Source organism: Volvox carteri (assembly GCF_000143455.1).
Source record: "Volvox carteri f. nagariensis unplaced genomic scaffold VOLCAscaffold_10, whole genome shotgun sequence".
Classification (NCBI taxonomy): Eukaryota; Viridiplantae; Chlorophyta; class Chlorophyceae; order Chlamydomonadales; family Volvocaceae; genus Volvox; species Volvox carteri.
The window spans coordinates 173,267-201,246 of record NW_003307553.1 but is presented as its reverse complement, the minus strand read 5'-3'; the positions used below and the strand labels follow the sequence as shown (position 1 = coordinate 201,246).

Here is a 27,980-nt window from a genome sequence, read left to right as displayed (position 1 = left end):
AAAGGGGAGGGGAAGGGGAGGGGAAGGGGAGGGGAAAGGGGAGGGGAAAGGGGAGGGAAAGGGGAGGGAAAGGGGAGGGAAAGGGGAGGGGAAAGGGGATTTATATGTTGTAGCAATACCGAGAAGAACAACTGCCGACGTGCAAATCCACGACGCGACTGCTCTTCTGTAACCTTTTTCTCTCCTTCCCTAATCTCTAATGTTGACTTTCTATCGTTTGTTTGCAAATTGCTCAATTGACCAACCTTGATCTAACTACTCATGTCTGGCTGACGGACGGACGGACGGACGGACGAACTGCAGATTGTGCAGTTCATCCTCCAAAACACGGGTGAGGCCCCCAAAGGGGGGCCGGGGGGCCCACCGGCGGGAGCACAGCCCATGGATATCACGGGCGGCTTCTGCGACCCCTTCACGGGGGGGTCAACAGCGGCAGCGGGGGGCCCCACGGCGCTGCCCTCGCGGTCCACTACCGCCGCCGCGGCAGCAACAGCAGCAGCAGCAGCAGCGGCCGCGCCTTCGTCGTCATCGTTGCCAATCACGGGCGGGAGTGTGGATCCGTTTACCGGCAGTGGGGGCGGCATCAGCAACAAAGGTAGGTTTGAGTGCGAGCGAGAGTGAATTTGCGCATACAGATGTATGCATGTATGCATGTATGTATGTATGTATGTATGTATGTATGTATGTATGTATGTATGCATGTGCATCGGCGAATGAGTTGGAATGTTATGTTCGGTGGGTGGTGTGCCGGAAGAAAGGTGGCTCGGCTTCATTGAAGCTGAAGGGCAGATGATGTGTGTATGGGGTTGGGACCCGCGCGTCGTACCGCATGTACGAGAAGACGTCGTACGGTACCTCTTTTTACCGTATTACTTTGTACCGTACTACTAAGCTCTTCCCTTTGCCTCCTTCCTCTCATCACTCACAGGCGCCGGCCTCCCAGCGCACGCCCCCACGCACATCCCCTGCCACACCGTACTCACCTTTGACAATGTGCCCTCCTTGGAGGTGAGGTGAGGGGCGGGTGGAGGGGTGGGGAGTTGATGTAAGGGGTGGTGGTGTCGTCTTCGTCGTCGGCCTGAAAAATCTTTAATCGTCGTTGGCAACAGCAAGAGCCACGGAGGGGCGCCCGCTGCATTCCTGGATATAAGGTGGACACCCATTACCCATTATGCGTGTTTGTGTGTATGTAAGTATGTATGTATGTATGTATGTATGTATGTATGTATGTATGTATGTATGTATGTATGTATGTATGTATGTATGTATACACTTGGTGGCGCGCGTGGCGTCTCTTGCAAGGCCCTCGAATGGCATCTTACCTCTCCGTACAATATGATATCCGTACACATCCCGGCCCGTCTGATGCCATCACATGGCAACCGTCGTACCAACGACTAACCGCTCATTGCTCGTCAGGCTCTGGGCCGCAAGATTCGGGAGTTCAATGCAGCGTTGTCCTCCTCCTCCTCCTCCTCCTCACTGCAACAAGAACAACGGCTCTCCGAAGCTGAATTGGCAGCCGGAGGTGCGTGTATGTATATATGTATATATGTATATATATGTGTGTGTGTGTATCGGGAGGAGGGACGGTGGGGAAGGACGCAGAGTTTCCTGGCAGGTCGCCATCTTGTTCTGCATCATGTTCCAGGTGCTGTATGTGTGTGTGTGTGTGGGGGGGTGTCTTTTACGTGGTGGGAAATTTATGCCGGGGTGGAGTGAAGGGGAGAGGAGGGGCCCCGGGGAACCTAGCAATCATGTATGTATGTATGTTGTTACAGGGTGGTTCACTTCGCCAGCGGCCCCTTTCCCGGGCAGTCCCTGCTCTCCCCTGCTAGAGGGGCACCCTAATCCGTATGATGAGGATGACGATGATGGCGATGATGTGTTTTTTGATGGATGACATTTTCTTCCTTTTCTTTCCCTAGCTTTCACCTTGCACCCAACTAACACCGCCACGGTCGCTCCTCACCCACTGCCAGCCAAATACGGCTTCCCCATCTCTTATTGCCCCCCGTCGATCCCGTATCCCCGCATTACTGTTACCCCTCCCTTCTACCTCCTCCTTCCCTCCGTCTATGCATTTTCTTCTCGTCAATTGCCGTATGTGCTTCGGCGTATCCCCCTCCTCCGCTTCCCTCTGTGCTCCAAAACCAAACTCGAATCAAACCGTACGTGGGTAACAACATCATTCGTAAGGCCCTCTGGACGCTCTGCTTCAAAAGCTGCCCAAGATTGCTACTGCCGCCACTACAACTACTACTACTACTTCTGCTGCTACTGCTGCGGGGAGCCCCATCATAACCTCCGGTGACGTGTCTTTGCTGCGGAGGTTGCTGACGTGGCCGCCTGACAAGTTGTTTCCGGCGTTGGATGTCGCCCGGCTGGTGGCTCTGGACGGGGCGCCCGGCGGCGGGGGGGAGCTGCTGGCGGCGCCGGAGACGGCGGGCGACCTCGCGATGGCGGAGCCGCCAGCAGGTAGTCGGCGGCTGTGTATGTATGTATGCGTGTATGTATGCGTGTATGTATGCATGTACGCGTATATGTATGCGTGTATGTATGCATGTATGCGTATATGTATGCGTGTATGTATGCATGTATGCATGTAGAGATTGAACACCATCTTCCTTTCCATTGCGTAGGCACCCTGGCAGGGGCCCTTGCCGCCGCAGCCACGTCCTCCCTGGCGGCTAACCACCAGCTCGCCCTCCGTCTCGCCGCCAACGCCGCCGCCTCTCGCGCCGCGTCGCTACGGCAGTGGCTGCTGGGGGCGGCGTCACCCCTCCTGGACCGCTTGGCGCCGCTGCTGACGGCGTCTGCCGCCTCCGCCACCAAGGCTGTACGGCTTAGTGGGGCGGTGTTGTTGGCCAACCTGGCGGCGGCGGTGGGGTCTAAGCAGCTGCCGGCTAGTTCGGCGCAATCCGGAGACGTACCGCTACAGGTGAACGCACTTGCGTAGGTGTGGTGGTGGGGGATTGGGGGTTTGGGGGAGGAGGTAGATAGCTAGGAAGGTAGGTAGGTAGGGGGGAATTGGCCATTTGTGTGTTGGTGGTTCGTGGTGGTCATGGTGTGTAATGATGGTCTAAGGATGGCCACATAACCGGGTTCTCCTTCGAATATATGTGTGTGTGCATATGTCTTTGGCGTGCCTTCCCATCTGTCTGTATGTTTGTATGTATGGCCCTGTTTTTGTATTATTACGTGTTTGCGGGTCTTGCCTGTATGTATGTATGTAACTGCCCCGCCGGTCTGTCTTGAAGGGTAAAACATTTTTAGGTCCTATTACGATTTATGAACGGATTCCCTGTGCCGCCATGCCCCGCCGGTGTGAGGGTGTGTAAGGGCCCTCGGCAGCTGAACCTCATTCCAGTGTCCGTAAGGCCCTTCACCAAAACTCCGTGAAACACAAGCAGCCAGTTTCCTTAGACCCCAAGGCATCATCGGCATCATCGCCAGATTCAGTTTAATTTAAGGGCAATTGATGAACAGCAGACAACTGCAGCCGTGTGTGACAGCCGTGTGAGTTGCGTTGCTGCTTCTGCTTCTGCTGCGCGAGTTTTGGACAGAGCAGCCGAGCAAATGATACTGAACCTCTTCTCCGACAAGGTTATTACGCGGCGCCGGATCCTGACGCGGCCTCCCGTCCCCTACTTGTTTGCACAATTATATATATGCACAGACATAAACATAACATAACAGACATAAACGTAACATACCCTCCCGTGTATTCCCTCCTATCTACGGGTCATACCCCCCTCATACCACCCCTCCCTGGCCCCCGGGCTACCGTCCTTTCAGGTGTTGTCATGTGGCTTGGAGCTGTTGGCCGCCAGTCCTTCACCACTGGAGGAGTCCGAAGGAGTGTACCGCTGCCTGGTGGCGCTGGGGACATTGCTCATGGCGGGTGGGGGGGAGCTTTGCCAGGTGGGGGGGAAATGGGGGGGAGATGGGGGGGAAAATGGCCCCGGGGCGAGTGCGTGTGAGTTCTTGCCGTGACCTTCCTACTTACACTTTCCACATTTCCTTCCTCACCGCCTTTCTTTTTTTTCCTCGTTACCGGTACCTATTCCTCATGTCCCTCTACTTTTATCAGATTGCCAAGGATTTGGACATCAACGACCGCATCCATGCAGTCATGACTGGTGCTCGAGGTGGAGGTGCAACGGAACAGAAGCTGCTACAAGTAAGGGGTTGGGGGCGTTTGTGTGTGAGTGCCGATAGACGGGAGTCTTGGGAGTATTGAGGCACTAGCAACTTAATATTAAGCGCGGGGTTGTGTGTTGCCATCGGGAAAAAGTTTTGCGACTTTAAGGAAGTGCAGCGAGGTGACGCAGCTTGACTACTGCTACAGCTACTGCTACTGGCATTGTTTCTAACGATTTATTGTCGCAGGTGGGTATCGACATTACATCGGTCATCGCCCGGAGCACCGGTGTCAAGATCGAGGATGCCTAACCACCACAACTGCAAGACCACTACTTGAGCCTCCAGCGCTGCCGGTATAGCTGTAGAGGCAGCTGGTAGCTAGGTGTGGTCATTGAGGGTGTTCCAGGACAGTCGCATCAGACGTTCAGACTTGCAGAGCACGCAAGCTTGGATGCTGAGCATTTTGTAGGGCTAAGTTGCGAAAAGATAACTGGGTAAGCAACATCCTCGCCGCTAGCGGTGAGGTGGCAAGGCGTCGGCCGGCATGTTAAGACTTCACGTAATGGCATGGCAGCAATAGCAGCAGCAGCATTAAAAACATGGCAGCAGCAGCGGCAACGTGAGGCTAGGTGCGATGAAACTAAAGTGGAATGATTTGAAGCGAAGGTTCGTACGATTCGTATCTGTATGTCGCGTGGTACAGCATGTCGCGGGAGAAGCGGTTTTCATGGTTGGAAGCTTGAGCTGAAGATTTCCGCAGGGTACGAAAACGGCAAAAGGACGCTGGGATGATGAGAGGAGGAGTGGATGCAGGTCCTCTTTCATGGGTGTGATGTGTTGTCGGCGAATGGATGGTTGGACAACGTCTGCTGCTTGTACACTGTAACTATAAACCCTGCAGTAAGTGATCCCCCCCACACACACGTTTGGGAGCCCGTCCCTTGAACCTCACACTGCTGTGGTTGGCGGCATGCATTCTTATGGCCAACATGTAGGCTAAATACTGACTGGTAAATGTCGGAATGTTTCTATTATTGTTATGCGTGCATGTTAACATTATTGGCTCGACATCACATGTCAAAATTGTTTCATGAGGCACATAGTGGTGCCCATCGGTTTCGGGTCTGTAACAGACCACCACCCGAGGGCCGCCTCTTCACGGATGCTGCACTAGCATTAGGGATGGGAATTTACGTTTTACGTTTTTACGTTTTTAGGAATTAAGGTTACGTAATTACATAATTAAGATTGGACCTGGTCGTAATTTACAGAATTAAGGGCTCGCCGTAATAAGGTCCCTCAGGAGGGGTAGAAACCTTAAAAGCTTAACAGACCCATGGGTCTTACAGGTTCCGCCGGTCTGCAAACCAGGGTGCTGCTGACCCGTCCACTCCTCCGAACACACCACAAACCCAGCCATGGGGGAAGCGTGAAAGAGTCCAACAATGCAGGTTGAAACCCGCGATTCCCTCCGCCCAACCAAGCAAAAGAGCAAGTCAAGTAGTCAACACGCGTCAGCCATGGTTCAAATTGGAAAGGCGATAGTCGCCAAGTCGGCTGTACAAGCGCCAAACTGATGTCAAAAATATGTAAATAAGTAAAGAATGGTGTTGCGAATGTGAAAACGCTGAAATTGTGCTGAAAATCCAAAATCGTACACTAGTACGGCAACCTTAAATTAAGGGTCCAGGGTCCAGGCCGTGGAAACCGTAAATTACAGTAATTTACTATATTACGCTTTTAAGCTTACGTAATTAAGGTTGCCAAATCCCCATTCAGCTGAATCTCACATCCCTAACTAGCATATATCAAATGCCGGCTCCTGTGCCAATGTGTGTGGTGTGGTGTGGTGTGGTGTGGTGCTGCATATGAACACCTGTACAGCTGCGTGATGCAAGGTGTCCTGCACGCATCTGACATTGCAGCTGGCTGTGCGGAGAACGCCTGTGCTTGGCGAGGGAGCATGGCGCACTGAAGGTGTGACCTGGTTCTCTGGAGAGCGCATTGGGGATTTGGGTTTTTGCTAGATTTGTCTGGAGGGTTGTTATTGGTCCCATTATTCGGGGTAGGTATATTGAGGTTAACTGCCTGTCAGCCACTGGACAACGTTCACCCAACACAGGAGGCCGCACAGGGGCTTCTGGCTTTCTATGTTGAGACTGCCTGCCTGTATTCCACGCTCTGCCGTGTGGCCGCCATGCCGGATGGCAAGCCATGCCCTGCATGCACCGAGTTGCTGAAGCAGCATATGCACCAGCCGGTGTAAAGGGGAGAGCATGCAGCTGGTCACAGCGAGTGCGATGCTGTGCAAGGTGTGGTATCGGTGCTGCGGCAAGTGGACATCGGAGAGCTTGGCTACACGGAGCGCTTGACGTACATGTCGAAGCCGCTATGGTCGTACATGTACTGTATGTACACATGTATTTATCTAAGCATCTATGCAGGGAAGGGTCCGCTAGTCATCTGCTGTCAAATCTGGAACGTATTGTAGCCGTCTGGAACCTGTACGGCACCTCTGTGCATGTGGCTGAGAATTGTTACATATCCTGGCTTCAGTGGACCGCGCGCCTCGAAACACATTCCTTCATTACGTAGATACTTTCTGTTAAGTGTGTGGATCAGTGTGGATAGTGCAGATGCACCCCGGGTTTTATCTGTAGACGTTGCAGGCTTGGTTCACGGTGTTTAAATGCGGTATCCTGCCTGGTAAGTAGCAGCACGCCGCATATTGACGTTTCGTTGTAGCACAGGTATTCTCCCCCAGGAGTACCCACAACCGCCACAATGAATTCATGGCTGATGGCAACCAATACACCATTACACACGCACGTTTTCCGACCGCCGCAGCACCAGCTCAGCGAGCCGCTCCTCTCTGCATCTCGCCAGTCGCCGAGCCACCTTCCAGGCCCCTTCCCAGGCCCCGGCTTTCCTTTCCCTCCTCACCAGGCGGCCTTAGGGGGCCATTCATCTCGGCCATTCCCTGGAACAGCCCGTTCCTTTTTCACTTGCCTTTCTTTGTCTTACCTCTATATCTTTCATACTCATGACATGAATGGCAGGCGAACCACACCCGCAGGTTAAGTGCTTCCCGTTTGTTGAGCCCGCACCGCCAAGTCGTTTCTATCCATATAACGCCATTATCGTAACTATCTTAACAATTACATTCTGCTAGCAACGTTTTCATCATCTTCCATATCATCTTTTGTACGACTACCATTTGAGCATGCGTTGGGCTGAAGTCCCAGCGATGGCAGACGACTATCAACCTAAAGATGCGGACTGCATGATGTGTCTAGGTGTGTCACCAAAGAGTACATACAGACCTAATAACACACGCGAAGCGTCGTACAAAGAGGCCTCATTACTATTTGCCGTGACAAATTGCCCCGTAGAGTACGGCCTGCATCTCCATTCCATACCTTCTTACGTCCTACCTTCCGCCGCAGCGAGGTTATTAGGCCTAATCGGCCCTGTACAGAAATCCCGCACGCGCACGCATATGCCTCTTAACACAAACTTCCCCGGAAGGTCCTTGAAATGCCTTCGCGGACAGGCAGCTAGTACGTAATTAAAACCACGGACTGTGCACCCCTCAACACGACCATTCGGAGATTCTACTGAGGATGCAAAGTTGGACAATCGTACAGTTGTACAACCACACAAGCAAACTCAGCACAAATAACCGTCGAGAAAGTATTCAGCTATAGCTTTCTTCCCGGGGATTACCCAAACAGAAACTCTTACACACCACCTGAGACCTGGTGCATCTGCGGTGATGATTGGCCAAATGGAGAGAAAGGTGCAAAAACACAGACACACACACGTGCACACAAAATGCGGAAGCGCTCAAAAGTAGCAAACAACTCTCCAACTCCATCATTAGTCGATCCCGCGCCCTAAGCACACACGTGTACAAAGGCCGTTTCGCATACGCAAAAGTACCCAATGCAGGAGCGCGACACCCGCAGAAATCCCCCACCCACCCACATGCAACGGGAAGACCGCGTGTAATCCGCACTTCCCCTTCGGGAGACGCTTAGCTGCAACGACCCCACGGGACCTCCTCCTCCCAACCGCCCCACGCTTCTCGACCAACTCCATAACATCGTGCAGCACATGGGCCGCCCCACCCCGCACATGCACTGGTTACCTACCTCCTTCCCACCCTACCCCACGACCTCTTCCACCCCTCGATGGTTGGTGACCAAGAATATACCAAAGTAGCATGACACGTGCATACCGAGCAGGCGGAATCCTCGGGGAGCTCAGGTAGGTGGGTAAGAGAGTCGATCGTCTGCGAACTCTAACGACAGCAACAAACGCGTAACGGCCATCATCCCCACTGCCGCCAACACAAAAGGTAAGATATACGTAAAGAGATGTACACAACGCGTGTCAGGTACCCTCCAGGAAACTGCTGGATCAGGTACATTTGAAAACTGCGTGTCATCTGTCCAAAAGTCTTCTACAGGGCGTGTGCGTTCTCTGGCACTTCACCATCTTCTGTGTGTGGTGATGGAGGCCGCGACTCAAAGAGGACGGGGGTTTGGGGCCACTTTAATATCCAGCACAGCACAGCTTGCCTAGATATAATAGCCACACATGCCCACACCTACACCTCAATGGGGGGTGTCATCATATTTCCTCGGCACCGGTACCGGGAGGAAAAGGTTTCGGACACGTCAGGCAATCCTCAAACTGGAAAGAAGACAGAGGAGGGGTGCCGCACAACACACAAGTAATGGACGGGGGGGGTCTCAGACAGAAGGAAACCCACCACCACACGGAACGTCCAGCGCCACCTTTGGAGCACCTTTGGATCACCACAGCGCAACCAACAAGGTGGTGCAGCACACCCCCGGCAGTGCCAAGCCCGGATCGATATGTGACACGCACACACACACGCACACTTCCAGCCACCCACCGCACCGCACCGAGTCACCCTATCAGTCACCATGACAGCGCCTCCGCTTATTTCTTCGGGCTCTTGACATCACACTCTTCTTACCAACGGCTACCTGATAGATTCACGCCACACAACAGTTTCATTCATTGGAAAAGTCTTAACACGAGTGGTGACTGACTGACTGTTCGGAGAGCTCGCTCCGGTGGAGCGGTGTCCTCCGGTGTACCCGTACCACCATCGGCAGTTCCCTCATCGCGGCTCCGAAGACCATTAGCACACACACATACACAGATATACACAGACATGCACAGACATACACATGCACACACACATGCACACATGGCTGGACGTAAAGCTGGACAGCCACTCGATGGCCAGATGCGTGTCCCTACGTGAATACACACGGACACTGTGTGGGGACATTCACACACGCAAAGCTCTTCACAGTCAGACAAAGCTCTTTCAAACCGTGGAGGAATCCGCCACATGCATTTGCATATGTCCCAACACGTCTCCCTAAATCGCTCCACCGGAAGCCCAAACCGTTCACCATGACTGCACTGCCCAAACCACACTGCCCCGCGCGCGCACGCCTCTACCCAAACGCGACTCGGACTTCCGCAGCTTTACAACATGCCTGGCAATACACTTCTCCATCTCCCATATTTCCATTACCTCTGCTCTGCGAGATTTCTTATTTTGAAGCCAATGACTTCCCTATTTTCTATAAAGTATCCATCACCTTTACCCGCCCGCTTTTACCCCCAAATCCCAATACACCTATTGATCGATTCATGATTTGGGGAACGAACACATCATCATCATCATCATCAACACATCACTAAGAAGTATTAAAAACGGACACTACACAGCTCCGCAACAACAACAGCACTCTTTTGAGCAGTAATAATACACGCAGGCTGTGCGGTAAATTTATCCTGATTCGCCGGGTGGTCCCCAAATCCCGTTCCAGTAGTGGGGCAAGGCGAGTTACTTGCGCACAGCGCACAGCGCAGAGCAGCATCCAGAGCATTCATTCTTTAACTTTCTTCTCATAACATTCATTACTTTGTTTTGGGCCGCGCCGCGCCGCGCCGCGCGAGACAATTGGCCTCCACATAACCCCCCCACACACCTGCGATGATGATGTGGCGCGAGACAGACAAACAAACATGCAGACATACAGGCATATAAACACAACGTGGAGCCTATGGTGAGCACCAACCAAACAAGAACGCAGCAGCCCTGCTAACCCCCCTCCCGAGCATCTTCGCTGCTTCTCCGCCATCATCATTACCAAGACATCACACCGACGTCAACGCCGCCCCTCCCGTCCGATGGCCCCCGGGTGGTGCTCCTCTGCCCAGGGTACCATGTGCGGGAAGGGCTCCAGGGAGCGCTACCACCACCGGGAGCGGAGCGGAGCCAAACCCCCCAAACCCCAAAAAGGAACTGTCCTGGGTCACAACAGCGGGTCGAAAAACGGATATATGGATCGAAAGCCCCTGACCGACCGTACGTGCGTGTGTCAGGCGCAATGAGTTAATTCCTCTACCTCTGTTCCGACTCAACCCGTATCCCCCAATCCAAACCAACCTAAAGGGGTTCCCTTGCCCCATCTCCATACATGTCCCCGTATGGGGACCCTGACTTGGGCCTTTTACGATTCAACCCCCACGTCCTCCTTAACCAACACGAGTTTGTACGACAACGGCGGTGTGGCAAGGTCCGGCGTGTTTGTACAACAACGGCGGTGTGGCAAGGTCCGGCGTGTTTGTACAACAACGGCGGTGTGGCAAGGTCCGGCGTGTTTGTACAACAACGGCGGTGTGGCAAGGTCCAGCGTGAGTTTGTCAGCAGCGCCAGCTACCGCCGCACTTGGCGGGTGGGAGTGCGAGCGCCACCACCGGCTCTAGTGCCGCCGCCGCTGCGGTTCGTGCCGCCGCCCGCCCCCGCGCCCGCGCCCCCGACGGCGGTACCATTAAGCGACGCAAGCAGCTCTTCGTAAATAGCCTGGTAGCAGAACACGTATTGCTCAATGGTTTGGACCATTCCCGACCGCTGCCGTCGTAGGGAGTGTACGAGCTCCGGAAGATCGAGCGCAGCCTGTACGGCATCGGCCCGTACATTTCCAGGCCGCGACGCAGCGCAGGCTTCCAGGTATGCTAGTCGGCGGCGCATTATGTCGATGGCGCAGAACGTGCCCGTACGGCCAATGCCAGCGCTGCAGTGTACGACAACGGCCCCCCCGGCGCCACGCACCGGTTCGACCATATCGCACATTGTACGGATGGCGGAGGCGTCCGCGGGTGTGCCGTGGTCCGGCCAGGCGTTGTACTGCAGATGCGTCACATCACGTGACGACGCGCCGCCACAGCCGCTACATGATAGTCGCAATACAGTGTACGTCAATTCGCCCGCGTGTAGTGAACTAGACGATACAGCCATCACCTCCTCCACGCACGCCGCCGACCCTGCCGCTGACGGAGGCATCTTCTCAAGCCCGCCACTGCCGCCGCCGCCGCCGCCACGCAGTACTAGGCGAGCTCCGGGCTGCGCAGGATAGTATGTGGAACATTTGTTGATGCCGCGCTCCACGACATTGGTTAGCATTACCACCGCTCCCACTCGTTCGCCCCAACACATGCGCCAGAAGTCCGCTTCCGTGCTGGGTAGCGGACCTTGGCATGCGATGTAACGAACAGAGAAGCCGCATTGCGCGTCATCGTGGATTACGTGGCTCGCGTTGATGTAGGTAGGATCCGGGGAGCCCTGCTGCGGTGCAGGTGCTGCTGTCGCTGAAGATGCAGTGCGACCTCTGTTTTCAAACGCAGCGACAGCTGTGCCTGCGGCGCAGCCGTTCGTTGCGACGGCGCCTCTGGCCCCGTCACTACAGCTACAGGGCTGCAGTATAACACGGTTGAGATCGTACGGCAGGACGTTGCTGTATCTGTGTCGGGTCGGGAGGGAGAGGGGGGGAAGGCGGGGTGGGAGTGGAAGAGCGGGTGACGAGTTCGAATGAGGTAGAGGGGGAGGGGTTAGGGTGAAGGGAGATGTAAAACACAGAGGCATTAAAAGAGCGAGACCCGACGTGGCGACTGGGTTGGGTAATCCAGGACGGCGAATTGTTGCATGTTTGGCAGATTGGCATGAACCATGCCGGCCCAGTCAACCCCCCAATTTTAAGACACACAAGACACAATGATTTGTAAGAGCGGAGGGTCATTCAGGGGCTTCGATGACTGGTTCCTAGTTTGCGCTCAGAGGCACGAAGGTTGTGGGTTTCCATCGGCGCGGCAACCCACCCGATAGAGTCCTGAGTCCTGAATTGGTAAACGTTTGGCATCGCTTGCCAATCACGCATGGCACCCAGCCACACCTGTTCTTATTCTGGTTGCACGACGCATGAGCGGCCGCCTGCGAGAACCGAATGGTAGGGTCACGTCCCAATACCGACCGGAACTCGTCCATCAACTGGCGGCCGTCCATTAGGCGTGATGTTATAACCCCAAGGGCCATGCGCCGCACGTCTGCTTGGACAGGACCGACAGAAGATTAACCCGTTAATTTGAGAGTCGTCAAACCCAACCAGCTAAGGATTGTTGTGCTTGTGCAGAGTATAAAGATCTTGTTACCCTGAGCGCCGAAACAATGCCCATAGAGTAGAGCAAACCTGTTGGCACTTAAATGGCGCCTCAAACACGCTTTTAAGACGAAAAAGGCTTTACACGCCCTCAGCATAGCTGTGTACCTTGTGCTGATTCCGCCATCTTTCCAATCGCCTTGCAAGCACTGTATGTGAGTGTCGTTTGCAGCGTAGCGTTCAGAGGCACCTAATCGAGCTGAACTAGCTCACGGACGCTGGAAAAGCAGTGAAGTGGCATAACGATATCCACGTCAGGCTGTAAAGCAGGTTCATTATCTTTCGTGAGGCATCAGCAAGTTGCCTTTACGTAGGAAGGAACGCCGTATATACCGGCTCGCTTTATGTAAACAGAGTTAAAAAGGCGTGAACAATAATTTCAATGCGAAGACAATTATTGAATGATAGCGAAGGTCACGACTGTGGAGAATTCTGCGCATAAACGCCAGACTAGGTAACTTCCTTGTGAAGCCGTACAACACCCCTCCTTCTCACTTTTAGAAGATGTTCCAAGCTATATACCCTCACATCTTCAGGCTGTCTCAGTTCTCCAATAGCCATCAAGGCCGCTGTCCCAGTCCGTGTGCGCTAAGTGGGGGGCTGAGCCGTACGCCTTCCCACTTGACCGTTCTGTACAAGCGCGGGCGCAAGGCCGGACTGGACAGCGGAAAACCAGCATAATGCCTCAGCCTGTAAAAAAAGATCACGCTCTGCAACATATACGCTCCGAACGCGATGAACTCGGACGGTTCAGTAACATGGCTTCGCAAACGCTGTCGAACATGTCGACAATGCGGTGCATGCGTGATACACCTAATACCCTCGTCAAGTCTCACCTTAGCATTTAACGCCTAACGACCCTTGAGTACCCTCCCTACCAACAGCGTTTGAATTTGCAGCTCCCAGGGAAACCTTCAGGCGTTGATCTCCGTTAACCCTGCCTTGACAAAACCATAAGTATCATAACAGCTGTTAATAAATTAAACATCTAACTAGTAACAGGTTGAGCAATCGTGTGCACGTAGTCCATTGGTCCAGGGCAGGAGCGCTCCGAAAGTAGTTCAAATTTACAGTCCGGCGTGTCGGCGCACCCGCAACCCCCCCGGCGCGCAACAGTGATCACAGATGGAATTGCGACTGGCCCTCAACTCCGACGGCTCCTAGTTAAAAAACTGCGTTTCACACCGGAGCAAAACCCACAACCGCTGGACATCCACCGCCTGGACCTGAAAAACAGGACTAAATCTCGCCAGGGTCCCGCAACACGTAACGCCAGCGCGTCGAAGCCCGCGTGCCAGCGTGAAGTATGTGTATACCAATTCTATGGTCCGTCGGTTCCACAAACACCGGTAAAACAGTACAACGGTACAGTACACGCATCGTCTGTTAACACGAAACGATATATGTTCCGTCCACGTTGCCTGGGTCCGCCCTTTGCTTTACACTCCTCTCCCAACAACATACACATGTGTAATAGCTGACAGACAGGACACATGCTCGTCCCATGCTCCAGGGTTCCACACCAGTGGTACGGATACCGTTCCGACCCAGGCTTCAATCCTGTCCTGCTTTGCCTGTCCTTCCTCTGCCCTAAAACCCATCATGGATGCATCATATCATTTATATAGCAAACAGCTCCACAGCCATGAACGTTCCCCCCCCACACACGGGCTCGCAATCACTAAAGCTGTATACCTCCCAGCAACAACCGTGCGGCTCTTCTGCCCGCCACTACTTGGCAACAGACCGAAACCCCGGCAACCATGCAACCCTGACCCTTTTACCCCACTACCAACTGTTCCTAGCCACACAAATAATACACTACAACGTGGAACAAAGCAACGTGCGACGCCAGTGCGACGGTGACAACAACACTGCCTGCGTCGCTGTGTTCGGTTTCCTGAATACCAAAGCACCGAAGCAGCTCTGCCCTCTCCTTCCCTCTTTGACCGCAGAGTCTCCTCACCTTTCTTTCTCCTACCTTCCCCCTTCAGTTCAACAGAGTCCCTGCAGCGGATCTCTTTTCGCGCGCCACTCCCTCCAAGTGGCGTCCCTTCTTCCCCAGGATGAAGTGCCAGGCAGGCAGCCACCGGAAGGTAGCCGCCTCTGGTGCCTTTAGTAACTATACACCCCATCGCTACCTAAACAACCACCTACATACATAACAAACGCAATCTGCGGCACACCGTTGCCAACCAACGCACGGCCGTTCCAGTGTTTTCTACGTCTAACAAGGCCAACTCTACACAACATACACACACACAACTGGACGAGACCCACATGCTTTGTTCTAGGTTCTAGTCCATGCCCGACACAGGCATTCCCAGGCACACACACCTCAACACCGCAGCAAACGCCCCTGGAAGCATTCCTAGGCATTCCAGGGCCCTCTCAAAGTCAGAGACCGACACATCTCAAAGTCAAGAGACCGACACAAATCATCATCATCAACCTACTTGACTTCCTTCCTCCATCCATCCCACCATCAAGTCACCCGAGGTAAACAGAAAGAGGCTGAAAGGCGAGGGAAGACCACACGCTCTCTCGCCAGCCACGAAGAGAGGAAAGGCAGCCGTAGTGTCTCACAGCACGTTTTGGCTATTACTCCAAGCCCGTTTGCCCAAGGCACAGCTTTGAATCCTGAATTTTCACGAGCCGGCTGGGATTACTACAATACCAGCGTACTTGGAGCGAGTGAAATAAACAGGTTGGCGTTAGGTTTGTTTTTTTATGTTAGCTGTTTGCTGCGCGGCGCTGGGCTGGGAGGTGGCATGTGGCAGAGTAAGAGATCAGCAGTAAAGAACCTAGATCCCTTAACGTGAGACGTAATGTAACTCTTCCCCACACGCGCAACGGGGCCAACGACATTTTCATTCAAACGAAGTCGGAACGACATCATTCGTAACCGGAAAAAAACGTTAATATTCGTAATGTCGCAAAAGCAACAAATAACAACAAATACCGGGTGGGCAATCTTGGTCTACAAAAAGATAAACCAACGTTGCAAGGAACCCTTAATATCATCAAGCCTGCAGCGCCAAGAATCAAGCGCGACAACTTCCAAGTTCCAACATTAGACAATTTCCAAGCAACAACAAACGTGTCCCGCCTGCCAACAACCACCAACAACGAACTAACAGGCTAACAACCAACTTTGAAGCTCTGTCCAAGTCGCCATCGTGACAAACCAGTCTCAAATTCTTTCTTACGCAACTCATTTCTGTCAATTGCCTGATCAGGCAGGATTGCTGCCATGAAGGACGAGTGCCTTGAGCGAAGGGCGAGGGGCTTTAGGCCGTCACGAACCTATACAAGCCATGCCCCAGCGACCGGTGATATAAAACACGGTCATAAAAGATCCAGTGAAGGTCAAATACTATAAAATCAAGACTCAGGACACAAGCAATCGAAAGGAGTGGTCCATGCTATAACCACCCGGGTAGAAACATGTACCCGCACGGACTTATATATATGTGTAGGTCAGACACGAATTTTTGCACTGGTAATGGCGCGCTAATAAGGTGATGATCAACGTAATGCCAACCTAATAAGATTGCCTTCCAACCCCTGCTTGCAGCTCGGCTCAGCTCAACCCTCTCTAAATGGAGTGCACCAATGCACTAGCGAGGGCCTCTCATTCGCTCTCACGCCCCGTCTTTGGTCCGCCCTTTCAGAAACGACCTACTTTTATGTGATTGATGATGCCCACTGCCATAAGCACTACTGCCCCGCTGCTCGCTGCATAGGTAGGTAAATCGCCGCTACAACCGTTGCTACAACCGCCGCGACAACCGAATTACGACCCAACGCCGCTGCTACCGCAATGAACGCAACCCATCGCTAGACGAATACACAAGCTCATGTTAGGTTGCAGACAACCCCCCGAGGGCCTCCCGCTGCCATACAAGGGCCCAAGGGACCCACCCTCCTTGGGATTGCTCAGGCAACCCAGTGCGAGTCATTGCTTCGTTTTCTCATATGCGCTGCGCATGGCGGCGATCTTGGCACTTGCTGGCACACGACTTGCCGGCCCGCCCATGCCGTACTCCGGTACTGTCGAGGTATTATTGGCGCTACCGTTGGCGCCGCCGGGGTTTGTCCCCGGGGCTGCAGGGATGCCAGATGCGGCTGCAGCGCCGCTGCCGCCGCCACCGTTGCTGCTGCTACCGCCGCCGCCACCGCCGCTGCCGACACTGTTGAACTTGTTGAGCAGGCTAGAGACGCCCGACCCAGATATACGCTTCGGCGGCGTCGGCTGCTGTGACTGAGACTGATCCGCCGCGGCACCTCCGTTGACCTGCCCTGTCGGCGGCGTGGCGCCGCCGCCACTGCCGCCGCCAGCTGTACTGCTAATCCGTCGAACTGCCGCCGCGACGCTCGCCAAACCGCTGGTGGCGGGCCCGGCGACTTCTGTTGCCGCCGCCGCCGCGCCTGGCGGAGCTGGAGACTTGGGCCGATTCGGCGGCTCCACACCAAGCCCACCAGAGTTGAAGCGCTTCAGAAGCGACATGGTATTGGTGAGACCGCTCCTGCTTGCGGAAGCCGCGCCGGCACCGACACCGCCACCACCAGCAGGGGTAGTAGCGGCGGAGGCCGCCGGGGCCGCTGCCGTGACTGCTACTGCCGGTGAAGCAGGCGCGCCGCCGCTGCCGCCGCCTCCAGCGCCACCGTCACTGACTCTTCCTGCTGCAGTGCTTGAAGCTCCGCCGGGAGTCGTAACTGCCTCCGACGTGCCGTACGGCGGCACAGCTCCCGACGCCACCGCGGCACGCGCCGCTGCGGAGCCTGGGAATCTGAACACGTTGTGGGGCTTGGGCGTTTGTGAGGTTTGGCTGGCGCCGGGTGTGGCGGATGTGCGGGAGACGGAGGTAGGACCAGGAGGGGTGCTGGGAAGCATCTGGGAGGCGGCGGCGTTGCCAATACAGGAAACCGGTGCTGGGTCCGTCAAGGCCGACCCTTCGGCGGTTGCGCTAGGCTTCGGGCTAGTGTGCTCCGGGGTGCTGCTGCTCTCTGCACTGCCACTGCCATTGACAGCGAATGGCGCCGCGACATCGCTGGAGCTGATAGCGATGACGTCCAACGGCGGCTCTTTTTCCACCGCGTCCTTCACCGTTTCCTCTTCCTTCGCCACCGCCTCCTTCGCCGCGGCTTCCTTCGCCGCCGCCTCCTTCGCTGCCGCTGCTTCTTTGGCCGCCGCCTCCTTCGCCGCCGCTGTCTCTTTTGCCGCAGCTTCCCTTGCCGCTGCCTCCTTCGCCGCTGCTTCCTTCGCCGCTGCTTCCTTCGCCGCTGTTTCCTTCGCCGCTGCCTCCTTCGCCGCTGCCTCCTTCGCCGCTGTTTCCTTCGCCGCGGCTTCCTTCGCCGCCGCTGCCTCCTTCGCCGCGGCTTCCTTCGCCGCCGCTGCCTCCTTCGCCGCGGCTTCCTTCGCCGCCGCTGCCTCCTTCGCCGCGGCTTCCTTCGCCGCCGCTGCCTCCTTCGCCGCGGCTTCCTTCGCCGCCGCCGCCTCCTTCGCCGCGGCTTCCTTCGCCGCCGCTGCCTCCTTCGCTGCGCTTCCTTCGCTGCGGCCTCCTTCGCCGCCGCTGCCTCCTTCGCCGCTGCCTCTTTCACCGCGGCTTCCTTTGCCGCTGCCTCCTTCGCCGCCGCTGCCTCCTTAGCCGCCGCCTCCTTCGCTGCGGCCTCCTTTGCCACCGCCTCCTTCACCGCGGCTTCCTTCGCCGCGGCTTCCTTCACCGCGGCTTCCTTCACCGCGGCTTCCTTCGCCGCGGCTTCCTTCGCCGCCGCCTCCCTCGCCGCTGCTTCCTTCGCCGCTGCTGACTTCACCGCGGCTTCCTCTGCATCGGCTCCCTCCCGATGTACTGCCGCCTCCGGAGCGGTAACGCCAGCATCAAGCGTCGCCGAATCCGTTGTCGCAGAAAGCGCGGCTGGTGCCGATGCATCAAGGTCCCCAGGGTTGTGGTCACCTGATTGCTCAGGCACGTCACATCCTCCAGCCGCAGTCGCTGCTGCGGCTACTACAGTTCCTGCACCGTCTCCAGCTGCCGTTACGTTTGTGCTCACAGCCGCCGTCGCCTTCGCCGCCGGCGCTGCCGCCACTGGCGTGACAGGACCAATTTCGGCTGCCGCTGCGGTTGCGCCACAAGGCAGTGGCAGCGCCGCCATCGGGGACTCCTCATCTGACATGGTGGCCCCTCCCGCCGCAGCTGCCGCCGCCGATACCGCGGAGAGCAGCGTTGCATGAGAAGACGCGCGCTTGGGCGCGGGCATCACGCCATCCTCCGCTTTTGGCTGATCCTCTGCGCCCCGTTTGCCGCCCGCGATAGTGGTGACGGGGGTCGAGGTAGTGGTGCTGCTGCCGCTGCAGCTGGTGCTGCCATTGCCCGCGATTGCGAAAGTGCTGCTGTTGCCAGTGGCGGCGCCGGCCGCCGCTGCCGCAGCGGCGGCATTGCTGCCGCGTCGGAGCATTGTGCCCAGCGGTAGCGGCGGGACATTTGCGGGGCGTTGTTGTTGGTAGTGGTGGTGCTGGCGGTTGGGATTTAGCGGCAGACTGGAGGTACTGCTGTTGGTACTGCCGCCGGTGCCACCGCCGCTGGCCGCCGCCTTGTCAGCGGCGGCGACGGCAGCGGCGGCAGCTGCCACCGCTGCTGCCACCGGGCCCTTGCGCAGCAAGCTCTTGCGCAGCACAGATGGTGTGTGAAAGGGAAGGCTCAAGTCAACCTGCGGGGAGGGGTAACTCCATGTCCAGGGGCGGAAGATTGTATCCGCCAACGGTTTCAGTTGGGTGCGGAAAACATCAAAATATGGTACGAAACCCTAAGGCCTTTGACATCAGTATTGGCGAGCGAGGGAGGGGCTTACTAGGAAAGGAGTGATGTCCCAAGGCCATGCATGCATACATACATACATACAATACACACATAAACGAAAGTTTTCAACCCGCCTTTAGACCCACCCGCCACCCACCCACCTGCATGGAGGCCTCCTGGAACACCGGCCCTGAACTGCTCCTCACCCCACTACCGCCACCCGCAGTAGCACCACCCGCGGCAGGAGTAGCAGCGCCATTCACCGCCGCCCCCACAAACTTGGGCACCGGAAGCTCGGCCCCCAAAAGATCCCCCTGGACAGCTCCGTTCGGGCTCTTGACGATCGCTGCCATATCACGCGCCGCCGCCCCCGCCGCTCCCGTCGCTGCAATCACAGCATTCAGATCCAGCCCGCAGGTGGTTTCGGAGCCGTCTCCGCTGGTGCAGCCGCTGCTGGTACCACCCACCGCTGGACTGCCCGAGGTGGAGACGGGGGACGAGTCCAGGGAGGCAGTCGCTGCGGTGGCGGCCCACACGCTGCCCAGGTCACCGTTGCCGTCGCCGCCGACACTGTTGCCGCTGCTTCCGCCATCAGTGCTGACGTCACCATCCGTACGACCATCGCCGACGGCTCTGCCGCCGCCGTCAGCACCGCCGCCACCACCGATGGGGTTTCCGAGGGATGGGCTCTACAGCAGCGGGTAATGGCAGACAGCAGAGGGGTGGGTGATAGGTTTTAGTTGGCAAGTCACCATGTGGGTGTGATGAGCGAAAGAATACGATTCAGCTTTCTCATGGGAAATTATAAAACAGTGTTTTACACATTTGTTTATTTTACTCGCCTCTTATCTGTGTTTCGTCTGTGTTGTAGCATTTTTTAAGCATGTCAGTAGCATACCGACTGTGACCCAAAATTACCACAATTACCAATTTCGAAAAACACACAAGAACACTCACAGCCCTTCAAAGGACCTTCTCCTTGCGGGCCGGTTTATCCAAGCACATACACCTACACATACAGCCTACGCACGCGTCTCAAATGTACTCAACAACCCATCCGATCAGTCGAACCCGTTCACGCACCCACCTTCCCTGCATCCCACATCGCCCCCCGCACCCACCTTTCCTCCATCCTGCGGAGAGTCAACGGCCTTCAAGGCCCAATCCACGGCCCCCTTCAGGCTGCTCCTGACGACAACCTTACGATCCTGCGGCATCACCGGCGGCGCCGCTGCAGCCGCTGCCGCTGCAGGCGATTCCGTCCCCGTCACCAACGGTACGACAGCTCCACCGCCGCCGCCGCCAAACAGCACCATGCCCGACGTCCCACGCCCTGACGGCACCAAGCCCCAGCCAGAGGACAGCGACACGGAGCCGCTGGGTGTCAGCGACAACGGCGATGCTGCCGCCGCGGCAGCGGCGGCGGCCGCTGCCGTTGCCGGCGACATGAAAACGTAGCTGCTGTTAACGGCTGGTGTGGCACCGCCGCTGCCGCTGTTGACGGCGGCCGCCGCTGCGAGGTCGCCAAGCTGTAGCTGCAGTAGCCCTACCATCTGTTCCTTGATGGACAGCTCCGAAGCCAGCTTGGCGCAGCGGTGTTGTGCGGCAGACAGCTCGGTGAGGATCTTGGTGGTTTCATTGGCGGTCTCGTCGTTGATGGTGCGCTGGGACAACACCTCGGACCGCAGCTGCAGCAACACAGCAAAAAGATGTAAGGCAACGCTCCTCCTATGCTTAGCCTTGTAATAGCTGTCCGATTCAATTGTAAATGTGCTGACCGTGTGCCAATTTGAGAAGCAAAATTGCTGTCGAAATGGCGCGCTGCAGGCAGGCCAATTTGCATGGCAGAGAATTCAAGATTGAGGATTCCTGGTTGTTGGAGTTTTGTCTGTGGGTAGTCCCTTCAAAGGCACCCAAATCCCCCACCCTCCAACCCCCCCAACCCATATACATACATACATACATACACACACAAGGACCCACCGCATCCGCCTCCCGCTGGTGGGCCTCGGCAGTGGCCCTCATGAACTCTGTCTGCCTCCTGGCCGCCTCGACATCCCGACCCGACTCCGTGAGACGCTCCTCCAGCAGCGCCACACGCAGGTCGGCGGCGTGGGAAGCCGCCTCCGCCGCAGCCAACTGCCGCTGGGCGCGAGCCAGCTCAGCCTGTCGTACGTACGTATGGATGGACATACATATGTTTGTAAAGTTACTCGTGAGCCATGTTCGTCCATTCCTGGTTGCCCCGGCTGCTGAGATCAGTGAATCAGGTACATACAGACGCACATGCATGCGAGTGATTGTCAAAGAGGGTAATTAAGATGCCGGTCTTATCGGTGGTAATAAACTTTAGTGCTGTGCTGTACAGAATTAGAAGGTGCATCTACACCGCACGCACACCTCGCGTCTACCCTTCCGAACACCCCCACTCTCTCTCCTCTCATTTCCCCCTCTTTCCTCTCTCCTCTCCCCTTGCAGCAGGTACCTTGAGACTCGCAACCTGCTCCTCTAGCTGTGCCGTACTCCGCAAGGGCGTCTGCGCCTTGGTGGGAGTGGTGTTTGCGGAGGAGCCCGCAGCAGGTGCACCGGACTGGGGTGTGCCTGTGGAGGAGCCCACTCCGGCGGCGGGGGAGGAGGAGGGCTGTGCCGCGCGGCACTCCTCACGCTTGCGCAGAACCTCCAGCTGCGCGTAGGTGGCTTGAGCGTCGCGCTGTATCAGAAAAAGTTCGGCGCGCAGCATTTCATTGTCCTCAGAGGCCTGCAGATCAGAGGCAGGGGCGGGGGGAAAGTCAGTGCAGGGCAAAATAAAGCGGAACAGAATGGGGCACAATGGAGCAGAAGCGGAGCGGATTATATTTTGAGTGGGATTAAGTGATCGTGGTCGCGTCCACGGCGACGGGGGGGAAGGAGAGGGCCGCGTGTGGCGAAAAAAGGGAAAAAGCCGCCTCAAGAGCTTACAAAAGAGAGGCGAACGTGGATTGTGATGCTGGACGGGTTTCGCGGCAAGGTAGGGCAGGGTAAGACGATGACAGGAGGGTTGAGTGCGTTGTGCTTTATGTGGATTTGGGTTCTTCTAAGGGATACGGGGAAGTGCGTGGCGCACATGAGGCGCTTAATGGCCCTCTCCGGGAAGACGTTCCGGTTTATGTACGTGTGTACTAGACTGATAGGTAGGTTACCTGCGACGTACGGAATCATTTATGATGACATAAAATATTTTGTTGGTGGGTCAATTGTGCTGCATTGTGCGAAGTGCGCTTGGCTCTGTGAAATCCCGGTTTCCTGAAGCCATTTCCCCCTGAAGCCCCTCGCACAGGCCTTTCCCCCAACTGCATTTGCCGAGATACTCGAGAGTGCGTAACAAGTAACTCACCTTCATGTACCTCTCAATCCATAGGTTCTTCTCGTTGACCACCTTCTCCATCTCCCTCTTCCAGAAGGCGACTTCCTTGTCAAGCACCTCCTTCTGTGGGAAATTCCAACAATTCAAAATAAGTTATTTGCAATTACGCACAGGATAGGAACCATGAGTGCAGGCATCATAAAATCGATCAACTTCCCCCAAAGGGGTGGGTATGCCAGGAAAGTCCTAGAGCATTGCACGCATGGACAGTATTTTCATTTTCCCGAAATGGTCTTCAGCTTCTATAGTTGTAATTATCCAGATTAAATCCACGGTTTCAGGTTCTGAAGGATGGCCGATTGTCCCGGTTGAACTGAGTCGCACCTCAGCATCTTTAGTATTTCGTCTCCGAAACATCGTTGTCGACTTGGGCGTCCTATCACCAGCTTATTAAATGCGTTGCCTGGTCGTGAGCAATGGAAAAGCGCTTTTCTTCCTTCTATGATAATGGCGCCAATCGACGCAGCTTCAGCATAAGTATTGTAACTTTAATGTCATGCTTCTTCTAGAGATTTCACAGGACTGCATGCAAAAATAAAAGCAGGCACCGCAGCAAGACAGCATCATCACTGTCACGGCATTGCCGTGTACTTTGAGCGCAGTGTCTGATATTCACCTACAGCTGTGTGTCATAAAATATTTATTAAATCCTTATTTAATTTTACCTCTTGAAATCTTTTGCACGCCGAGCTGTCGCAGACCCGCCGACCCACAGCTGTTGATGAAGGCATCTTCTTAAAGAACCTTAGGCTCAAAACGTGACCATGGATGAAGAAGCGTTTTAAATCTCTATAGGTTCATGCATTTGAGACATCTAAAACATCATCAAGCTGCATCATGCCCTAGAGGGAAGCCTTCTTGGCCTTGGAGGCCAAAATGTGGAACCCATATTCCGAAACCTCCAACCCAACATCATGTAGGACATATTTCGAAGGACAGGTACGGTGAAGCAAGGTTGGGGCCGGCATTGTATAGGTCGCGGCTCCCACTTCTCCTGAAGGACCTTCGACAGCTAGACCAACCTGGACCCAGCTGGTGACAGATACATTGCTCTATAGACTTTACATAAAATCCCAGTGGATGGAAAGGAGGAGCCTCAGAGGACTCCAACCAAATTCCGGGACATACGTTTATGTCGCGCAAGGTAAGACTGGGACGAAAACGGAGAGAATTGCTCGTACCGCTGTCCTGCCGATGACGCCATAGCCAGCGTATGTCAGTGCTTCTTCAAGGTTTTGCATTGCTGTGCAACTGCTTTACTCTGTTGGGCCTTGCTGGGCACGCCCAGACAGCAGGACAGCAACGCACACGACATTTCCTTTGAACATCAGAAGGGAACATCGCATAAAGTAGGTCAACACGTCTCGCACAAAGCGTGCTGCTGTTCAGCAACCGTTCCCCGACAAAACACCAAAGCACGAGTAGTACCAGTACGGCATTTAGATCGTCGATGCCCCAGCCTCGGTGACAACAGGTGACAGCGCTGTGATGGTTAATTAGGGGCATAGTCATGAAGGCCATGAGGCAATCCCTTCAATGTTTGATGTATCCTAAGCAAAGACGCGCACATTATCGGCAGGGCGCCATCGGCTGACTGTTTCATGCCGTTCCGTGCCATGCCATTCCTGATGCTGCTTCTGATAGCTACGGCTGCTGCTGCCGAGGAAGACTTGCCCTCTCGCCGCACCGTCTGCCTTTCTTTAACATCCACGGGTGTAGCAGAGCAGGGTCCTGTGGGAACCGATTACAGAACAGATATAGAACGACCGCGTCTTTGCATCCATCCCCACCCTCTTGCACCCTCCCGCTGAAAGGCCCCTCAGCAGAAGGGGCCGTGCACGTTCGCGACGTATGTTCTGGGTTTGAGGTCATTCCATGCACCTTTTGCGTGCATGTTGACTTTATTGTAGATGTTGGTGAAGGCAGTGCTCACTTCATCTGCTTCCGTCTGCGTGACTCCACCTGGGGCAGCTCTCCTATATATTTTATTACGTCCTATTACCATATAATAAGGGATAATCCTAAAGCATAATGTAGTTCGCAGCCAAATGACCATGACGCAGATGCAGGAAACGGGATAATGAAGGCGATTGCATGAACAACCACCTTAATCCTGCTGTATTGCGTCAACACGTAATTCCTAGTCAATAAAAGCAGCATGCTGAAATGAATCATGATCTCATCACTGCGATGAATGCGGCATTGTAAATTTGACATTGTTCTTAAATCCAAAGCTGTAGGTATGGATACAGTAATTGTCACAAAATCAGCTGATCTGCAATCTGGTATCTTTATGAGTTAAGGAAGTGCGACAGAAAATCGATCGTAATTGTACGGCAGAAAGTGCGCCAGACCAATTGGACTCCTGAAGCATTACAGATTTGTGCAGGACACTGCATCGGCTCTAGAGCACAGACGCTGGGCGTTACCCCTTAGAAATTTTCTTTGCAGCCTGAGCGTATCGGAAGGGTTCGAGCTCCATCCAGCGCGTGGCCCTGCTTAAAACTGTAAAGGCTTGAGCAGATTAAACCTTGGTGTTAATTCAGCTCAAAATGACGAACACTATGGGTTTGTTTGTCAAGGATAAAACTGCGGCCCTCACCTACGAAGAGGAACGGCTGAAAGCCATGGGCTATGCGCAGGTAAATTTAGTCACTTGCTTCGTAAGGAAATGTTTCTTCACGACGGCTCCTTGGCGTGCATGTGCGCAAGCCTTTGCTTTGCCTCGACCAACTTCGAAAACCCGTTGCATAGGTTCTACATCGAGGATGGCGTTGGTTTACAAATGTAAGACATATTTCGCTGTGCTTATAGCTGACCGGGTAACGGATTACCAAGGCGTCAACTTAACATTGACGCGACAGGTTGCGGTGACCGTTTCCTCGATGAGCGTCCTCCTGTCCATCACAGGTGCGACGTAGTCTTAGCGATTCAGCCATCTATTTTTTACTTCTTCCGGCACTTGATGACGGACTTCGACTGGAATGCTGTTGCATGAAACAAACGAATTTATTATGCGACGATGTTGCGTAAATGCATAATTACACCTAACGTTGCATGTGCTAATATACGCATAGCTTCAAATGGGAGACCGTGACGTCCGCAGCTGCCTTGTCGGCGCCATTCGCTCGCCGTCTGCTGCCAGCCATCCCAACCGCACCTATCATTTTACACTCGGCCCCTAATGCTGTACCTTCTCGCGACCCAAAACTCTTCCTCCATTTTCCTCCACCCTTCTTCCTTCACCCGCCATCACCCTCCTCATTTTCCTCCTTACCTCCCCTGCTTTACCCCTGTGCTCGCCAGGCAGTTTCGCCACCGGACTCACTTACGGCGGCCCCGTCGTGTGCCTGTGGGGCTGGTGGCTGGTGTCGCTGTTCAGCCTCTGTGTCGCGCTGGGCATGGCGGGTACGTCCTGCTAGCTCTAACATTCTTGATTTATTAAAGATGTAAGGAGATATATAGCTATGAATGCAGATGTAGATATAGATAAAGAGATATCTAAATATCTAAAGAGATAGATAAAGAGATGGATAAAGAGATAGGTAAAGAGATAGGTACAGAGTTCACGATTTCATAGATTCGATATTTAAAGATTTCGTTGCCGCACAGACTCTACGGAAGGGGAAATGGTCTTCCTTCATTTGGTTAATGTCCCGACCTTTGTCCCCATTTTTTGTGCAGAACTGGCCTCAGCCTACCCCACCAGCGGAGGTGAGTGAGTCAGTGAGCGCGTGAGTGAGCGCGTGAGTGAGGGAGTGACGGTTAGAGCTCCAGCTCGGGGACGCGGGCAAATGTGCCAAGGAGCCGTACCTCCCCGCCTGACCAGCTTGGGACCAGCTCGCTGTCCATATCCGATTCTGTGCACACACATACACACACATACACACACATGTGCACATTTCCCCCCCACAACCCCCAGGCATGTACTACTGGATCTATCAGCTCGTAGGGCCCTCATACGGACCCCTAATCTGCTGGTGGGTATGTATGTATGTATGTGTGAATGTATGCATGCCGGACTGGGGGGGGAAATGCGGCAATGGGGGCATGGGGCCATGGGTGTGCAGGCGGGATTGGGCGGAGTCTGTCTCCGGGGCAGGTTGGGGGCCGCACGCGGGGGAAAGTGAATTGTGGTGTATCGTCATATACACCGTTATGACATTTACGGCATTATGAACGTTTCATGCTTTGCCGATCTGATCGCTTTTTTGCGCCGCTTCCTGCTCCGCTGTTGCGTTAATTGCAGGGTGACGGGTGAGTGTCGCGAGGAAAACACACATGCACAAACAGACAGACAAACAAACAGACAGACGCACGGGAGGGCGGTAATGGTGGGAGGCCCGCAGAGGGATGGCGCTGGAGAAGGACAAGACGGGGGTAGCGAGGCGGCGTGTCGGGACGGTGTGTGTGCCGGGAAGTAAACTTGAAAGGGCAAGGGGAAGGAGAATTTCGGGCGGCGTCCTTACCAGCTTTGGTATAGCGGTTGGCTGGATATCTCGCCACAAACATCCTACCTTACTAACAGATATTACTATCCGCAGGATGGCTGAATCTTCTAGGTCAGATCGCCTCCCTGGCCTCCACGCATTACTTCATGGCTTATATCATTTCAATGATCATCTTATTATCTACGGGGACCGCAGCTCCGACGCTCCCGAAAGGAATCGAACAGGGGACTGATTATGATGTCCCTGAAGGATCTGGTTGGTTTCCGGATAACAAGCAGTTCATGGGCATTTACACGGCCTGCCTAGTCTTTACGGTGAGTGGGTGGGTACTGAGGAAAAACGAAAAGGCAAAAGGACAGGAAAAAACTGGCAAAGCATGACGGGATTCGGTGGCGGTGTAGTTTGCCCGGGCGGCGGGAGGAGACTGCAGGGGAGTTGGGACACCGCTGAAGTCCCCAAGACGACGAAGAGGAGCAGATTCCACTGTGTTTTTCGCATCGTGTTGCTGCGTGTTGCTGTGGTTCCTGCCGTCTCTTTCCCCTCTTTCCCTCCCTCCGGCCGCCATGTCGGCCTGTTTTCCTCCTCCCTCCACTCCTCCTGCTCCCTCCACCCCCCCTCCTCCTCTCCCCCC

General features: G+C 55.0%; 3 protein-coding genes across 3 annotated transcripts in view; 2 read left to right on the top strand and 1 right to left on the bottom strand.

Annotated features, from left to right (window-relative positions):
- Window positions 1-6,173, top strand: part of VOLCADRAFT_103881 (uncharacterized protein) — a gene marked incomplete at both ends in the record, with an annotated part of 6,961 nt that extends 788 nt beyond the window's left edge. Inside the window, 9 exons of the mRNA XM_002948500.1 lie at window positions 304-595; window positions 929-1,008; window positions 1,420-1,528; window positions 1,983-2,103; window positions 2,333-2,478; window positions 2,643-2,941; window positions 3,799-3,924; window positions 4,094-4,183; window positions 6,072-6,173. Coding sequence (XP_002948546.1) covers window positions 304-595; window positions 929-1,008; window positions 1,420-1,528; window positions 1,983-2,103; window positions 2,333-2,478; window positions 2,643-2,941; window positions 3,799-3,924; window positions 4,094-4,183; window positions 6,072-6,173 — 1,365 coding nt within the window. The remainder of the gene's footprint in view (window positions 1-303; window positions 596-928; window positions 1,009-1,419; window positions 1,529-1,982; window positions 2,104-2,332; window positions 2,479-2,642; window positions 2,942-3,798; window positions 3,925-4,093; window positions 4,184-6,071) is intronic.
- Window positions 6,174-11,059: 4,886 nt separating this feature from the next.
- Window positions 11,060-12,010, bottom strand: VOLCADRAFT_45223 (uncharacterized protein; the record flags this gene model as incomplete). The annotated part of the gene is made up of 3 exons (XM_002948368.1): window positions 11,060-11,503; window positions 11,591-11,841; window positions 11,953-12,010. Coding segments are annotated over 3 exons (753 nt in total), but the record flags the coding sequence as incomplete, so codon positions are not given.
- Window positions 12,011-25,450: 13,440 nt separating this feature from the next.
- aoc3 (amino acid carrier 3) overlaps window positions 25,451-27,980 on the top strand; it is a gene marked incomplete at both ends in the record, with an annotated part of 6,526 nt that continues 3,996 nt past the window's right edge. The window contains 7 exons of the mRNA XM_002948499.1: window positions 25,451-25,540; window positions 25,763-25,808; window positions 26,205-26,306; window positions 26,583-26,612; window positions 26,821-26,878; window positions 27,148-27,155; window positions 27,443-27,663. Coding sequence (XP_002948545.1) covers window positions 25,451-25,540; window positions 25,763-25,808; window positions 26,205-26,306; window positions 26,583-26,612; window positions 26,821-26,878; window positions 27,148-27,155; window positions 27,443-27,663 — 555 coding nt within the window. The remainder of the gene's footprint in view (window positions 25,541-25,762; window positions 25,809-26,204; window positions 26,307-26,582; window positions 26,613-26,820; window positions 26,879-27,147; window positions 27,156-27,442; window positions 27,664-27,980) is intronic.